The sequence below is a fragment of the Scardinius erythrophthalmus genome (assembly GCF_964197995.2).
Source record: "Scardinius erythrophthalmus genome assembly, chromosome: 17".
Classification (NCBI taxonomy): Eukaryota; Metazoa; Chordata; class Actinopteri; order Cypriniformes; family Leuciscidae; genus Scardinius; species Scardinius erythrophthalmus.
In genome coordinates, this window is record NC_138237.1 from 6,377,872 (window position 1) to 6,396,020 (window position 18,149).

General features: G+C 35.4%; 1 protein-coding gene across 1 annotated transcript in view; it reads left to right on the forward strand.

Annotated features, from left to right (window-relative positions):
• shc3 (SHC (Src homology 2 domain containing) transforming protein 3) overlaps window positions 1-18,149 on the forward strand; it is a 34,262-nt gene that overhangs the window by 12,742 nt on the left and 3,371 nt on the right. Inside the window, exons 5-14 of the mRNA XM_081390907.1 lie at window positions 2,768-2,838; window positions 5,500-5,563; window positions 8,146-8,265; window positions 8,443-8,496; window positions 9,193-9,244; window positions 10,459-10,588; window positions 10,661-10,808; window positions 11,767-11,821; window positions 11,953-12,147; window positions 16,297-16,601. Coding sequence (XP_081247033.1) covers window positions 2,768-2,838; window positions 5,500-5,563; window positions 8,146-8,265; window positions 8,443-8,496; window positions 9,193-9,244; window positions 10,459-10,588; window positions 10,661-10,808; window positions 11,767-11,821; window positions 11,953-12,147; window positions 16,297-16,601 — 1,194 coding nt within the window. The remainder of the gene's footprint in view (window positions 1-2,767; window positions 2,839-5,499; window positions 5,564-8,145; window positions 8,266-8,442; window positions 8,497-9,192; window positions 9,245-10,458; window positions 10,589-10,660; window positions 10,809-11,766; window positions 11,822-11,952; window positions 12,148-16,296; window positions 16,602-18,149) is intronic.

Here is an 18,149-nt window from a genome sequence, read left to right on the forward strand (position 1 = left end):
CATCGTCCGTTTCCGGCCTCATTTCCTGTCTGCGCTTTGAATCGTACACCAGTGAGTTAATCTGGACTGTTAAAAAGAGAGGCAGTGAGGAGATGATTTTCCATGAACCACTCGAGTGATCTTAACTAATCAGCTCTGACAGCGTTCGTGGGAGAAGCCGAATCTGCCGTTGTTAGTCCGGGCCGTGTGTTAGATGGTTCTCAGGTGGGTTACTGCAGGTGAGTCACTCATTTAGTCAAGGAAAGTTGTAGTGAGACTCTCACTGAGTGAGTCATGCGGCTTTGAGGGATCGGTGAGGTGACGGGCTGAGAAAAGCAGAGATGTGTTAATGCATGATGTCACTGTTGATGCATGATGTCATCGACTGGAGAGCACGTCACACTGTTCTCATGCGTTGCTCATTTTTAATTCACAGCTGAAGCTCTGCTGGCTGTTTTTAGATTATAATTATATAAGGATTTTATTTATTTGTATTTTTATTAATGTTATTTAATGTTATTTACTTTCTTATATTGTCCATGCAGGATTAGGATTTTGGGTTTGAGATGAAGCTGTCTCTTTTTTTTTTTTTTGCTTTCATAGTTGATTACTTTTTATTTTATTATTATTATTATTATTATTATTATTTGTCCATGTAGGGTTTTGAGATTTGTGTAGTTAAAATATAACATGAGGTACATCCTTTGAAGTTGAAGTGGGTTTTTTTCTGTTTAACTTTTTGCTTTTGTAGTTAATCGCTTTATTTTTTTATTTTTTTATTGAATACTTCCAAGGGTTTTTGAGCTTTTTATAGATAAAAGAATATCAGATGAGTCCTTGAAGCTAAAGTGTGTGATTATTATTTTTTTTCATTGTCGATTTAGTTTTTTTCTTTTTGTTGTTGATCACTTTTTATTTTATTTTATTTATTTTATTTTATTTCACTTGAATACTTTCTTATATAGTTCATGCAGGGTTAGGGTTTTTAAGTTTTATAGATTAAACAATATGATATGAAGGGTGTAACATTTCAGTGTCAAAATGCATTTTTTTGTTCTTTTGCAGTTAATCGGTTTTATTTTATTTTAGCATAAAATGACACTGAAAAAAATTACTCTTTTATGCTAAAATAAAAAATGACAACAAATCCATTCACTCCTTATCCAACAAATGTGTTCAAGTGAGTTTGAGAAGTCCTGTGATCAGATCAGACATGATAATGCTGTGGTTTAGAGTTTATCACATCTGACGAGGGACATTGTGTGGAATAACAGTCTGTGATTTTGAGAAATTTGTGGAATTTGTTGTTTTCCTGAAGAAAATGTTTGGTTGTGTGTCTGCATATGTGAGCTTGGCGTGTCTGTGTGTTTTTTGTATGTGGATATGTGACATTTGTGTGTGTGTGTGTGTGTGTGTGTGTGTGTGTGTGTGTGTGTGTGTGTGTGTGTGTGACTGTAGACAGGCAGATTAAAGTATGAAAGGAATTTATTAATTACTCACCCTCATGTCGTTCACAAATTGTATTTGTTAATATTATTATTTGCTGTTATTTTATTGAATGCAAAAAGGGAGTTTTTGAAGAATCTTCATACAGCTCTTGTATGACCACAGACCATAGACTAAAAAAAAAAAAAAAAAATGGATGACACATTTCCGCTTCCTTCCACTGTAGAAAAATGAAGCCAAAATATCCCAGAAATGATAGACTTTATTTTGATATCATATTAACTCTAAAGTGATCATCACAAGCCATGTTTCCATCCACCTATTTTTATGTGAATACGTGATATTGCATAAAAAATTTTGAATGGAAATGGCAAGATGCAAGAGAAACTGCGCTCAATTGAGGCAGTTTGGGGTGTTTTTTTAATCTAATAAGAAGACATGCGCATAAACTACAAACACACTTACTGGATGCACAATAAAAACCTCACGTGACTTCAACAGAGCATGATAACTGGACTAACCAACGGACCAATCGCATCGCACAGCATTTTAAATATTGGTTTGGTGGTTCTGAAATGCTGTCTGTCATCAGAATGATTCGGTTTAATTCGCGGCTCACATGTTTGGGTTCCCAAAACCCAACATCAGAACTAGGGCTGTCAAAAGATTAATCGCAATTAATCACATCCAAAATAAAAGTTTGTGTTTACATAATATATGTGTGTGTACTGTGTATAATTATCTTGTGTATTTATATATACACACATGCATGTATATATTTAAGAAATATTTGCATACATATACTGTATATATTTAGATATAATTTATATTATATATAACTATAAATATAATATATAAATATATACATTTTTTATATATAAATTACAAATTTTTCTTAAACATATACAAGCATGTGTGTGTATTTATATATACAAATTGTGTGCCTTGTGCCGTTGTATTTTTTGGATGCGATTAATCGCGATTAATCTTTTGACAGCCCTAATCAGAACGCAAGATATCATGACAGTGTTTATTGTGTTTCATCTGCCATAAGTCATTTATGATGTACGTAAACAGTCACAGTGGCTTCCCCCGATTGCAGCAACTTCCATTTTTATTACAGATATTTTGAGCCAGGAAGTGATGTTGTTGTTCTCTTGAACACATGGAAATGTTTCTTCATTCGCAAAGGTTTTATGCCATAATCCAGTTTTGCAGAAAAGTTCAATTTGCAACATTTGAATATTAATATGGTACTTTATCACACACGGCCAATGACAATATCTAGTTTTGAAGATGATTATCAGCTGTTCTAATCTCATCTGTGTCCTTCTGTCTTCAGTATTTGGGCTGCATCGAAGTCCTCCGGTCCATGAGATCCCTGGACTTCACCACACGATCACAAATCACACGGTACAGCAACTCTCTCTGTCTTTCTGCTAATGAGGAGGTGTAAAATAGCCACAAACTCTTCCTCTTATGTTGTACACGGAATAGTAGCATGCATGGATTCACACACTTACAAAGAAAGAAGTTTATCATATCGTTTTCCATATATCATACTGGCACATTTAGTTATATTAATCCATCGTTATCTTTATAGTTACTGTTCTTGATGTGAAAAAAATAGTAATTAACAGTAGTGTTAATAGCTTAAGATTTTACTATAATTTTTTTTTTATAAAATTAGTGTGCTCTACCAACTTACGGTGCAAATATCAATGAATATTAATAATCACAAAATAAAAAAAGATGCACTTATTTTCCTCAAATAATTTTTTTTTTTTTTTTTTACAATTTATTAATTTATTTTATAAAATAAAATGATGTAAAAAGATTTAAGAAGAGGTGCAAATGTCAATTAATATTAATAATCACACAATAAAATAAAAAATATGATGATCTGCACTCATTTTCCTCGCTTTTTAAATCATTTTATTTAGCAATTTAGTTATTTATTTATTTTAAAAATAAGATTATGTAAAAAGATTGACAAAAACGAGTGCATCATTATATTTTTCATATATTTTTTTTCTTTTTTGTCTATGAAACACAACCTAAGGTATTGATTATTTTACAAGTTTTTGTTCAAATGGATCAAGACTCTCCAATCCTACACATGAAATGATATCTATTGAAGACAGTAGAAGGGGGAGAGCATTTTAGCTGAGCGTGTTTGTAATGTTTAGTTTTCTCTTTTATATTATTTTTCTTATGTTTATGTATTTATAAATATTTATGTTTTTGTTGTTTTGCTACTAAATCACAGTTAATGGCTTTTGTACGCTGCTTTTTAGTTGCTCTAGCGGTTACATCACAGTTAATGGCTCCCGTGTGGCGTTACATGACTGTTATCAGCTTTTTTATGGCACTTTTATGTTTTTTTTTTCTTTATTTGCACCCGCTGCCAAACACTCATTTATTGTTGCTAAAATGAGCGCATGAGATGTGAATGTAACCCATCCATGTGTGCTGCTGATGAGTCATTGCGTAACATTAGTGTAGAGGCAGCAGATCGGATCCCAGCGGACGCTGCTTGTTTATTGAGCGCTGGGCTGTGTGGGCCGATCCTCATACAGACGCTGGAGATGACATGTCATATCCTCTTTTCTGCCTGACTTCCTGCTCTCTCTGCTGTGGCGTTCGCACGAACACACCACACACTCACGACTGCTCTCTGGACACAAGTCAGGCGGGTACAAAGAGGACTGTGATAGTTTATTTATTGTGCCTTTTGTAAAACGTCCCATCAAATGTGTCGGGAGCATGTCCAGAAAAAACATGCATTTACATTTCTTGGATTTCAAAATTCTCATTACTGTAATTTTTAAAATCCCAATTTCGTTACTATAATACAAAAAAAAAAAAAAAAATATATATATATATATATATATATATATATATATATATATATATATATATATATATATATATATATATATATAGAATTATTATAATTAATATAATATTTAATTATTATTTAGAATTATTTAAAACAACTTGTCAGAACACATTAGAAATAGGAAAATGGTTAGAAATGTGCTTAATTGCTCTAAAATTATGACATTGTGCAAAATAATCTTTTTGGTCTTAAATAGGCTTAATTTTCTTTTTATAAAATTCCGATTTCTTTTTCTTTTTTTTTCTTTTTTTGGTAAATATGAACATTTTAAAAATGTTTAACCTTATCAGTATATATTATTTTTAGCCAATGTTTTTAGATTTAAAATATAAATATTTATTATATTTGTATTTTTATTTTAAGCGAGTTTTGTTTTGTTTATATAATTATTATATTTATTTATCAACAATGTATTTATTAAAAATAGTATATTTCCTTTCCTTTCAACCTTGTCAATATATAGTATTTTTAGCACATATATATATGTAAGGGATAATGTATAGTGAGCCGGTTGTTATAGTGAATAACAACCCCGACAGGCTGAACAGGATCCCGACGCGAAGCGGAGGGATCTTGAATCAGCCTGAAGGGCTTGTTATTCACTATAACAACCGGCTCACTATACATTATCCCGCTTATTACATGGCTACCTACAAAATAAATAAATAAATTGACACAAATTATTTATTTAAAAGGAGTTTATTGATTTAAAAACGATTGTATTGCTTCCGCTAAAGAAAATAGTCCGTTCCGCGTCCATAGCAACGCGCTGTTTTGCATGGCAACGGTCTGTTATAGTTCTTAGCGGTCTGTTATCAAGAAATAACAGACCGCATTCTAAATTGGAATTCAGCCAAGCCATGTAATAAATATATATATTAGTATATGCATTTATATAATTTTCTAGTTTATGTTTATAGTATTATTATTATTATTATTATTTGTATTTGCATTATTTAATATGAACCATCAGCAAGCCTAGATATTATCATGAGCGTCTGCTATTGAAAACCAGGACCGGATTGACAGAAACAGATCAGATCTATCCCAGAATCCCAGGTTTGCTCTGGCTCCAGAATGACTGTTTGCACAGAGCATCATTACAGTTTGCTCTCTCTATACTTACTTACTCTTACTCACGTCTTTATATTTTTTGTAATTTCTCTCCACAGGGAGGCGATCAGTCTGGTGTGTGAAGCCGTCCCTGGTGCCAAAGGAGCTCTGCGCAAGAGAAAGGTAGAACGAGAGAAAAGAGAGAAGCTTTGCGAGGAGAGAATGTGTGGAAATATGTTAAAGAAAATAACTAAATTACATGAACAATTATACTGCATTCCATTCAGTTTCAAAGAAGTAACAACTCCATTCATATTCTCCATAGGAACATTTATTTTGAACGATTAAACCTTTAAAGACAGCCGTACAGTGAGCTACGGGGTTGTTCATCGATGGTATTTGCTTCTGTTGAAGGCGTCAGCCCACATTGTTTCAGCTTAGTTTTAAAATAATTGTTTAACAGTGGAATTTGTGGTGGAAAAACTACATTACCCATGATGCTGTGCAGAACATTCAGATGTAAAATCAGAGAGTCGAAAAAAGCAACACGCCAAAACGATCACCTTAGTTTAGTCCCTAGTCCCTACCCTTTTAAAATACTTAAATATTTGAGTATATAAGCATATTTTGCAATAAAAAAAAAATATATATATATATATATATTCCACATTTTTAAAGTAGTTTTATATTTCTCCATCACTTTTAATTAGATTACGCTGTTTGCAATGCTTCATGGGATTGTAGTTCTTTCCCTCACTAAAGCCGTTTAGTACACAGTCTTGTGCCTTTGTATTTTTGTCTGATTTTCGAAAACTTTTTTGCTTCAAATCAAAGTTTTGAAATCCCTATGGGAGAAATAAATGGAAAAAATTCTTCCAGAACAAACGCAGCGGCCACTGTTGCACTCTATAGACAGCCTCTTAAAGTCGGACTTCCAACTTGGAAACTCGTGCAACAATCCACAAGCCTGGTTCCTTCGTGTTGCAATTATTAAGTATTTTTGCAAATTTGATGATGCTTTTATCTGCAGTAAGAGTGTAATACTCTCAGCGCATAACATTTCTAAATCTATTCCTCGTAATTCTGCATATTTTCTCTGAAAGATCAGCACAGAAAAGTCTGCAGATTCAGTCTCAGCCTGCATATTCCCGTTGTTGTCTTAGGAAATGTTCAGATTTCATGAAAAATGAAAAATGTTGATGGTGCAAACATGATGTTAAAGGCATGTCAGGATGAAGCAAACTGAGTTACATACATTACATACAACAGATAGAGTTATAGATTACTGTACATGACAACAGGAGGTGGAGGTTATAGATGCAGATCAACAAAGATAACATGCAACAAAAAAAAGACCAAAAGCGGAGCATCAGAAGGTTTGGAGTGAGATGAAGACAGTTAGAGATCAAATAAAGGCTGGAGAAAGAGAAACGGCATGCTGCAGTGTGTGTGTGTGTGTGTGTGTGTGTGTGTGTGTGTGTGTGGGCATACTGTTAGCACGGTGACTCATTCTGTGCTGAGCAGCAGTAATCAGGCCTCCTGCCTCCTGCTGTGTGTGTGTGTGTGTGTGTGTGTGTGTGTGTGTGTGTGTGTGTGTGTGTGTGTGTGTGTGTGTGATGCACGTTTGCTGCGAGGATTGCAGCCGTGGAAAGGGACGTGTCCGCTTTCAAATGAACAGACGTGTGTGTGGGGATTTTAGGGAACCTTTAAAGCGTGCTGCGCTGTATGTCCTGATTTAATGAAGCCACACTGGATCAGTTTAGCACACGAACACAGAATAATGCGATTCATGTGTGTTTTTTATTTTTTCAATTTCTTCCATTAAGTAATACGAATGAAGACTGGAGTGATTTGAATTTAGTTAATACATTTAAAAAAGCGCATTATAATAGGCAAAGCATTTACAGCTAAATAAATTAATAAAATAAATTAAAATAATAATATAATTTAAATTAATCAAATATTAAATATAAAAAAATAACAATGCAGAACATATTTAAATAAAAATGTATAACAATAAATCAAATGAACATGAAATATATATTTTTTAAATCATTCCAGTGTTATTATACAATGAGATACTATTGTAGTTTTTATTAATAATTAGATTTTTTGTATGTGTATATTTTCCATTTTCATTTTAGTTCAATTTTTTTTAAATATGTCTATAGTTTTTATTCATTTTTATTTCAGTTTTAGTTATTTTAGTACTTCAAAAATCATTTTTTTAAATATTTAATTTCAGTTAACATTTTTTATTTCAAACAACAACAACAAAATAATGTTTTTATGGTTTTAGTTTTAGTGAACTATAATAACCCTGAATCAGTATTTAAATAAAAAATTATAATAAAAACTTATAAAATAGTATTATTATTATTATTATTGAATATTATTAAATATTGAAAGATAAAATCAAATCAAATAATAACTCAGAACAGATGTCATCTTTATATGTGGAACATGATTTTTGGACATTTCACTGTGGATGAAGCTACTATTCAATGCAGGACACATAATTATCAAGCAGTGTAACACTGCCTCAACACCAGACGCGAGCGGCACGATAAAAGACAGAACGAGCCCATTATAATCACGATGCGGCGCGACGTGATGCAACACGACACATTTCTGACGGTAAACTGATGCACAGCTCTATTTCTGACGTATTTCAAATGCAACTTGTGTAAGAAATCAGCGATCATTACAAAAATTAAGAAACAATTAAGAAGGATAGTCTGAATGTGTGTCTCTCATTCTTTCAGACTCCCTCGAAACTTCTCTCCAGTATTTTGGGCAAGAGTAACCTGCAGTTTGCTGGCATGAGTATCAATCTCAACATCTCCACCAGCAGTTTAAACCTGATGACACCGGACTCCAAACAGGTACAAAAACACACACTCTCTCTCTCTCTCTCTCTCTCTCTCTCTCTCTCTCTCTCTCTCTCTCTCTCTCTCTCTCTCTCTCTCTCTCTCTCTCTCTCTCTCTCTCTCTCTCTCTCTCTCTCTCTCTCGATGAAGTGTTTTATTGCAGATGAATGATGCTCCTTCCTGTTTCCACAGATAATAGCCAATCATCACATGCAGTCCATATCCTTTGCCTCCGGTGGAGATCCGGTAAGACTTCACAACATCACACCAGTGATTCATTCTTCAGCTGACGTTCAGTCTCACGACACTTTATGGCAAATCTCAGAGCGCTCGGGGGAAAGATGAAGGTGTTTCGCTTTTAATGATTATTATTTTCCGCCCCTTTAAGACTTCTGTTCGTAAATGACCTCATGACTGGCTGGTCTCTGTATACCAGTCGTTTAATAAGTTGCTGAATAATGAATAAATATTGATATGTTAATGTGGGTCATTTGTTAATTAGCTCATAATCGTGATGTCATAATCATAACATTTTTATGAATTAGACATTTTTGCAATTTTTAACAGTCACATGTGAATGAACTCATAGATATAATGTCATAATAATGAAAAAAAAATTAAGTCACTTTTTTCAGTTTTTAGTATGTAAATGTGGGAGCTTACTTGTGATATCATAATCATGACATTTAAATAAATTCGAAATGTTTCCATTTTTAATGCGTAAATGTGGGCGGTCAAATGTGAGTGAGCTCATAGATATGATGTCATAATCATGACCATTGACAAATCAGTCATTTTTGCAGTTTAGTTTCAATCTGCGCAGACTTGGATGTACTCCTATTTCAAAAGAGCAAGACATATATCCCGTTCTCCATTATAGGACACCTTTTGAAGAAACGCTCATAAAAGCATTAGCTCATTTGCTCTGTCTTCTGTCAACAGGACACGACTGATTACGTCGCTTATGTAGCGAAAGATCCTGTTAACCGGAGAGGTATTACTCCCGTCTTTTCCTTTGCTGATGATTTGTGTTTTTTCTTTGGATGTTAAAATGTTAATGTTCGGGGACAAGCAATCCCTTCTGATGTTGAGAGTAACACTGTTTGTTTGAGAGTGTGTGACCTGTCAACTTTTGACCAGTAGCAAATGAATGATCAACTAATTTCATAATATCTCCATAACATTCACAATGACGGTTGGTGCAGAGTTGGCGATGCTCTTTGTTGATCAACCACAGTTTTAGCTCTACGGCTCCTGAGGGCCATTTCATTGTGTTTCCCACACTGGGCCGCCCTGTAGCGCTGCATCCACAAACAAGCGTGATTGATCAGTCCGCCACGGCTGCATTTAGCATCAAAAAATCAATTTCTGTGGCTGTTATATCTTCCTCTCTTTTCATTTCATGGATCTTTTAACTTCCTGTCAGCGCAGAGGCCACGTTTTAAAACTCTTGCCGTACTTTCTAATGCATTTTTGATATTGTCAGAGGAAAGATCCTGTAATGAACACTTCACAGCAGAGTGAGTCAGCAAATCGCCATCCGTTTCACCATCTGCTGATATCTAAAGCTTCAGCATGCGTGCGTGTCTTGTGTGTGTGTGTGTGTGTGTGTGTGTGTGTGTAGCTGTATGTCAGATTGATTGTTGCTTCATTTGTGTGTTTCATGTATTTTGATGAATAAAAAACACGTTCCTGTCACAGCTCACCCTAAAATTAATCATTTCAAAATAAAACACTTGCTAAGAAAGATGAAATATTTTTTGTCAACTTGCATGCCATATGACACTTAACCAACATCAGAGAACCGTGAATATGCAAATGTGTTGTTAAATTATTAAAATATAAAAATAAAAATAAATCTATTAAAAATAATTAAAATCAAAAAGGCTTTATATATATATATATATATATATACACTGCATATGATATTGAAATAGTACTTTTACATTTTTTTGTACTGCAATACAATTATTTTTAAATGAACATAGGCCGTACATCAAATGCTACCATGATGGACAGAAGCATCACAGTTTCAAAAATATATATTTTTTTGGGACTAAACTAGTGAGAATTTAGAGGGTTAAATGTGCTATTGTCATTAATTGGCTATGTTTTTGTTTTGTTTTTTTGTTTTTGGGGTGAAATATGACCCATGCATGTTCCTGACAGGTTTGGTGAGATTCATCCTGACTGTGTGTTGATTTCTAGCATGTCATATTCTGGAGTGCTCCGACGGTCTGGCTCAGGATGTGATCAGTACGATCGGTCAGGCGTTCGACCTGCGATTCCAGCTCTATTTGCAGTGTCCATCCAGCAAACCCTCATCCATGCACGACAAGTGAGTCCACACAGACACCTTCAGGACTCTGAGCCTGAGGCTGCTTCTACATCTCATTTGTCCTCTCTTCAGGGTTATGAGTACGGACGAGCCCCCGTGGACAGAGGAAGGGGAGGAGTCCGCCGATCATCACTACTACAACAGCATTCCCGGGAAGATGCCTCCACCTGGAGGATTCATTGATGCTAGACTGACCAATCAGACGCAAGACAGCAGCCAGGTCTGCAGCACTAACCACTCACACACATTGACATGAAGTGGCCTGACCGGGGATTAGTAGTCACTTAAGCTCAGTTCGTTCTGTAAATGCAGTACATGTGTTTTGGTAAAGAATGAGAGTAAAGGATTATGCTATGATGAAGTGTGCATAAAACATAGTATTTATTTCTGTTGATAAAAGAAATCAGGTCACTAAAATGAATCGGGGGCCTATTTTAGATTGAGGTAAACAAACATATCTGATATTAATGGTAATAATATTTACTTAAATTTAAATTCTATTTTTATACAATTTCGTTATAATATTGAAATGACTGACACAAAATACAAAACAATTCCAACTTTCCCACTCCAACATATATAATAATTTAATTAAAATAAATATTATATTTTGTTAAAATATTAAAAGAAACAGCACAAAATATTGAACAATTCCAACTGTCCCACTCCATAATATATAATAATTTAATTAAAATAATAAAAAAGTACATATTAAATATTGTTATAATATCGAAATTAAATATTGTTATAATATCGAAACCAGCAACACAAAGTACAGGACAATTTCAACTTTCCCACTCCAACATATATAATAATTTAAGTAAAATAAATAAATAAATATTATATTTTGTTGTTATATCAAAAGAAACAACACCAAATACAGAACAATTTCAACTGTCTCCCTCCAACATATATAATAATTCTATTCAAATAATAAATATGTAAATATTGTTATAAAACCGAAACCAGCAACACAAAATACAGAACTATTTCAACTTCCCCACTCCAACATATATAATAATTAATATATTCTTCTTAATAACGTGTATAAATGTTGACATTAGTGAATGACTTCCTGTAGTGTGTTTCCTGTCTGTCAGTGAATGTGACTCAGAGATGGTCAGAGATGAGGAGGTGTTTCATTATTGTTGTTGATGACTCATATGCTGTCCACACAGGGCGCTGGAGTCGACCAGACGTACTACCAGGGCCGACCCATGTTCTTCCAGCAAGGTACAATTCACTTTTATTTTCACATTTAGACAGTTAAAGAGACAGATCACCTATAAACCTTTGTGGCAAACCTGTATGACACAAAAGATGATATTTTGAAGAATGTTTTTCTGTCTGTGCTTCTCATTTAGGGTCCTGTGACATATACAGTCTCCCTGAGGTCAAAGGTCAAGCCCCTAAAGCAGGAGAAGTCCCCACGTATGTGAACACGCAGCACATTGACACGCAGGTGCTGGCCGCCCTGCAGGGAGAGTCAGAGGCGGCGTCCGATTCGAGCACGACCGGGACAGCTAAAGACAGCCCGAGGAAGGACCTCTTTGACATGAGTAAGAGTAAACACAGAGACTGGAGCATTTAATGTTGCTGCTATAGCTTCCGATAGGAAAAATAAATAAAATTGTGCATATGATTTGGTGAAAAGCAGAAAACACAGTCATTCCTTTCAACAGCTAGAGAGCAGGGGTTGCACAGGCTAGTCGACTTTAATGCTCTGCCATGACACTTTAAGCTTGACGTCAATTAGTCGCTGATCATTCATCGCCTATACTGCCGTGCAAAGGCAAAAGACCGTAACTTCGTTTTTGGTCGAAAATGAGTTATTTATATTTTTGGCACATTCAAGACCTTCTTTATCATGTGGATAAGTATCTTGAATCAATTCCGTTTATTTTTCGAGAAAATAATGATTTGTCTTAACAGTAACTTCCAAAAGCCCATGAGAAACCAAGGCAGAACATCGTAACCGCTCTTTGGCTTTGTTTTGGAACGCTCAAATTACCAGTTACGGTGCTCTGCCTTTGTTCAGCCGCGCGTCAATATGAAGTTACGGTGCCGGTGTTCAATCAAATAATGCTACCTACCAGATTGTAAGGTTATCTGCCTTTGTTTTAATGTCCATTAAAATTAAAATTACGGTGTATCCTGTGTACTTTGTACAGCTGCCATCAGTCGCTCTAACTTCTGATGTCCTCAGAGCGGTCAGAACATTTAGTATGGTCTGCTCCATCGACAAACGTGCGATTACGATCGCGAAGGATTATGCAGAGTTGACAGAAAAACGTTACACATTGCCGTATCAGATGAATACATCCATGAATTAAAGCTCGCAAACTAGCTGGCAGAGTGCCAAAACTTCGCCTTCAGCCCCGCCCTAAACGCGGTCGAGTCAACGCTGGACTAATAGGAGGTATTTTGTCATGTCAAATGTATTAATAATGCCATCAGAATGCAACCAAAGCACAGGATAGCAATAAGTAGATGGCTATAAATAATTGTAAATCATACAAAATAAATGCCATGATCACTAGATTTTATACAGGTGTGTACTATAATGATTTTGTTAATGGTGATCAGCAACTAAATATTGATAATGTGGAAGTTACTGCCTTTTGCCTTGGTATGACCTCTCACTTTTTGCTGACAATACAAAGGCAGAGTACAGTAATTTAAAATAGTGGTCAAAAGTCAAGTTTGAGCTCAAGATTTTTTTATGTATATAATTTCCATTACTAAAACATCTATTTGCCAAATTTCCAGTGTCCTACCTATAATTAATTAAGCGGGACAACTAAAAATCTTTAAAGTCATTTTTCTCAGTTCCACACTCTAGCGACTTAAGGTCTTTTGCCTTTGTAGGGCAGTATAGAGGGCGCAACAGGATAATAAATCTTTGAAGTCCACTTTTACGCTCCATTTCAAAACAGTTAAATTAACTAATAAATGCATGCTCAGAGAGCGCTCCACAAGATGTGTTTCATTAAACCATCTGGATGCTCAAAATTGATCGTGTGAATGCACGTATTACTCAGCTTATTGTACACGCAAGTTAATCGCCGCCATTGTAACGTACACGCATACAGACAGTAGCTCGCAGATCACGTGAAGATCGCACACACACAGAATCTTTCAGTACTGCAGAGACATGTTGTAAACTGTTCTGTGATTTATCAATAAAATAGCTTAGAATCTGAAAAGTTCTAGCATATATTTCTTAGTAACTAAAACCCAGAGCTTCGCTATTAGTAGAGAGACGCTGCCAGGTAGAGCTGTCACTTCATCAAATTCGAACGGGTATCAAATAACAAGCAATGTATTCAAATATCTTCGAGTATCTTCGAATATCTTCGAATATCTTTAACGGTTTCTTTACTATCTATGGTGTAGAAACCAAAATATTTCCAGACACTACTTTTTAAATGAGTTGGAGTCGTAATTGTCCGCTCAGGCTGGCCGTTCTGTGACTAATCTTCCATTTTCAAAACAGGGTGGCTATTGGCTATTATTCGCTTGATTTGGTCATGGGCCTACGCTACAATACGTTTAGAGCGCCCGCTACTGGATGAGATGGCAAACAATAAAATAAAAAACAAACGGTCTAATCATAGACTGTAAAAAATGCGCTAAACATGGCACTTTAAAAACTGAATAGTTTATTTATAGTTCGATTACTGATATTTCACGTCATGTTTGAATGCATATTCGAATATCGAATAAAAAGTGACAGTCCTACTGCCAGGTAGAATTAATTCTCATTAGGGATGTAAACGGTTAATCGATTATCGATTAATTGTCGACAAGAATTTACTCGATTAAATAAAATTATTGTCGGTTAATTGAACATTGCGAACGTGCACGAGATTCTCGCGGGCGGCGAGAGACCCGACACAAACTTGAGGCGGCAAAAAAGAAACCAAACATGAGGCGGTCAAAACGGAGGGGAATGTGGGAGCATTTCAGAAACAGAGCTGCCAGCCCTCACACATCACACCACACATCCATTATCTCATGCACAGAAAAATCGCGAAGCTAGACAGAGGCGGGGTGCGTTTCCCGAAAGCATCGTTGGCCAACTATGGTCGCAAGTTCATCGCAATGTCCATTGAACTCTATTGGTAACGACGGAACTTGCGACCATAGTTGGCCAACGATGCTTTCGGGAAACGCACCCCAGGTTAGCTATGATATATAAAAACTCAGCTCTCAGATTCTGTCAATTTTATTACGAAATTCAAACAATAAATACCGTTTTAGCGCTTGTAAATGTTAAGTGACAGATCCCTAGCGCACGTGAACCGATCATCTCAAACGTTACTAGCTAATAGTAAAAAAAAAACACGAACACTGTTGAAAGATACAGTACAACTTACCGAAATGTATATTTCTCATACATAATATCGATCAATCAGTGTTTTTCATCAGCGTGAATAGGTCAATAACATAGCTGGAGAACAATTATCTCACATTTACCTCAGGAAAGCCATTTAATGAACATAATATAGGCTATAGCACGTAATTGGCAAGAAAAGAAATAGCTATAGAGAGTATTTTGCTAAATATGTGTTCTATATTACATATTTATTATATTTTTACTTGTATCATTAAATAAAGTTATTATAATAAAAAACGCATCATATTTAATTATTTTTAACCTTAAATAATAGCCTACTACCAGCTTTTAGGGCTTTCTGTATGTTTACAGCATTAGGTGAGTTGTTTTTTTTTCTTGAGAAAAATTAATGTCTATCTTGTGTAGCCTACCTAATATTTATCCAAATGAGTCAATATTAAATAAAATCACAATACCGGTAATTGAATTGAAATAAAAAAGCGTAGCTTACCAGAAATTGTACCATGTAAACATTGTAACATGTTGTCACTAAACCTAATAAAATTCAGTTTAGTTACTAAAATGTTAGTGACAATCACAATACACTTATTGTGATGCAATTTTTTTTTTACAATTATTTTTACATTTTTTTTATGTATTTTAATTTTCTGTGCATAATTTATTTCGTTAAACTACATAAATTCCATTATCTGTACCGTATCCCAACTGTTACAATAAAACATCAGTTGAGCAATATAACATGCATTTTTATTCAGTATATAAGCAATATTTTGCTTTTTCATGTTAATGACACTATTGATACCGTGAGAAATTTACATTCTCAGGAAAATAGCCGCTTATCAATTAATCGTTAATCGATCGATAAGGTCAATCAACTAATGATTAATGAATTAATCGATAATTTGCATCCCTAATTCTCATGCAATCGCTCTCTCACTAATGCAATCATATAAATGTAATGTAACTTTATCTGTATCTGATTTAGAACGAGCAGAAATCTGTGAGAAATATAACGACCCAAAGACAAAAGAACTGATAAGAATAAGCCGTTATGTAGGAGCGCTGTGTCAATATGCCAGAGCTGAGCACAAGGCAACCCGTGTTCGAGTCTCAGCTCGAGGTTCAGGCTTATTTGCTCATCAATGACATCATCAGCGACTTCGACTCTACTTTAATCACATACATGTCTGAAGTCTCGATAAGTAAATGTGGTTGTCAGTCCCAAAAACTGACAGTGTGAACGTAGACTGTGAGTATCTACTGTATGTATGCGGATAAAGTTACATTTTGCAACGAAATAAAAATATCAGCACATGAGATAACAGGTTTTGTGTGCTCACGCCCTCAGAGCCATTTGAGGACGCCATCATGACTCAGTCTCCAGGTCCTCCGGCCTCAGAGCTACACAAAGCGGCGTCCGTGGATAACTCGAGTCCGCTGCTGATGCGAGCGGCCGCCCTGAGAGCTCAAGAGGAGCTGGAGGACCACGCGTGGTATCATGGAGAGATGAGCCGGCGCCAGGCTGAGAAACTGCTGCTTCACGACGGAGACTTCCTGGTGCGCAAGAGCGCCACAAACCCGGGGTCATACGTGCTGACGGGGATGCACAACGGCCTGGCCAAACACCTGCTGCTGGTCGATCCAGAGGGAACGGTGAGAACGCACCGACAGTCAAACCCACATTTATTCAGACGCCTTCGACATTTCTCACATTATCACAGTTGATTCGCTATCGTTTAGAAAATGGTAATAAAATATGACAAGAACTCAAATCAGTTGATATTTCACTGGATTTGTCCATCCTTCTGTTAGACTGTCTCACAGATGTATTATGTTGAATATCTGTCAGCTTTTAAATTTAAGAACACAATTAGATAATACCAGTTTAGCTCAACCAATTACCAAGCAATGCTTCATTTTGTTCAGTCTGTGGTGTAAAAATGTCGCATTAGCAATTAAAGAAAAAACACTTCAGCAAAACATGGTCAGGTCAAATTGTCTGAATAATCTTTGGTCCCAAATTTTTATAAATTTTAGTGGTAGACACTGTATGAATAATTTTTGGGAATAATATGTCACAGTTTAATTTATTTTGCTATCCTCACATTCGTAAATGAACTAAAGTGTCATGAACCCACTAGGTGCTAAAAACTATATCTGGTGTCTGAATAATTTTTGGTTTGAGTGTAAATGTTAGTCGATGAGAAGAGGCTTGGTCGACCAGATGTTAATTAGTTGGTTGGTCACGGAAAATAAAAAACTCCACAGGAAGTGGCAAAGTCCGATGGACAGATCGTTAACACAGTGGATCCATGTGGTAATTATGTCAGGCAGGAAATCCAAACGTTCATTGACTTATCACTTTTTAACATATTAGTAGTAGCCTAACGTTAGCCGCTCACTCTAACGCTAACCTAGATAAATGTGTGCTATTAATAGGCGCATTTCCAAGTGTTCATGTGGAGTGTGTGTGGAAGCTAAATTAGTCCAGCGCTTGCTGCATGCCATTTTTAACTTGACGTGCATTTCTCTCTATAGGCATGTCTGCGGCGATGAGGGTCAGACTCGTCCACTTCATTACAATCTTCAAAGTGTGCACTTAATTGATCTTTCAAAGGCTCATTATGGTTTAGTACACTGCACAGCCAAAAAAAAGTCGCCAGCATGTTATATGTCCGGCAACAGTTCTTCTAACCCTAACTGATGGAGTGTGTAGCTTTTCATTTCTTAAACACACATGTATGAAGACACATCATAACCATATTCCTAAGATTCATCAGGCTCAGATTGTGAGAGAATGGTTGTTAGAATTGTCAATACTTGTTCTTGACCAGAAATTGATGCACCTTTTGATGGAAATAATTCATGTAAATAAAGGTTACAATTTATTTTAAGGTGTCATTGTTACAGTGTAATTTTATATGTAAGTACTGAGTAATATTAAGCAACTACATGTACTTACTATAGGGTTAGGGTTTGGTTGAGGGTTAGTTGCATGTAATTATGCATAATTTACAGTTATTACTATGGTAAGTACATATAACATGTAACAAGGACACTGTAAAATAAAGTGTTGCCTAAATAAATGTTGTGATGCAATTCATGTGCGAAATGATTCTCCCAACCATTCTTTCACAGTTTGAGTCTTGATGAATCTTGACATTGTCATCCTGGAATACGGTCATGATGTGTCTTCATAAA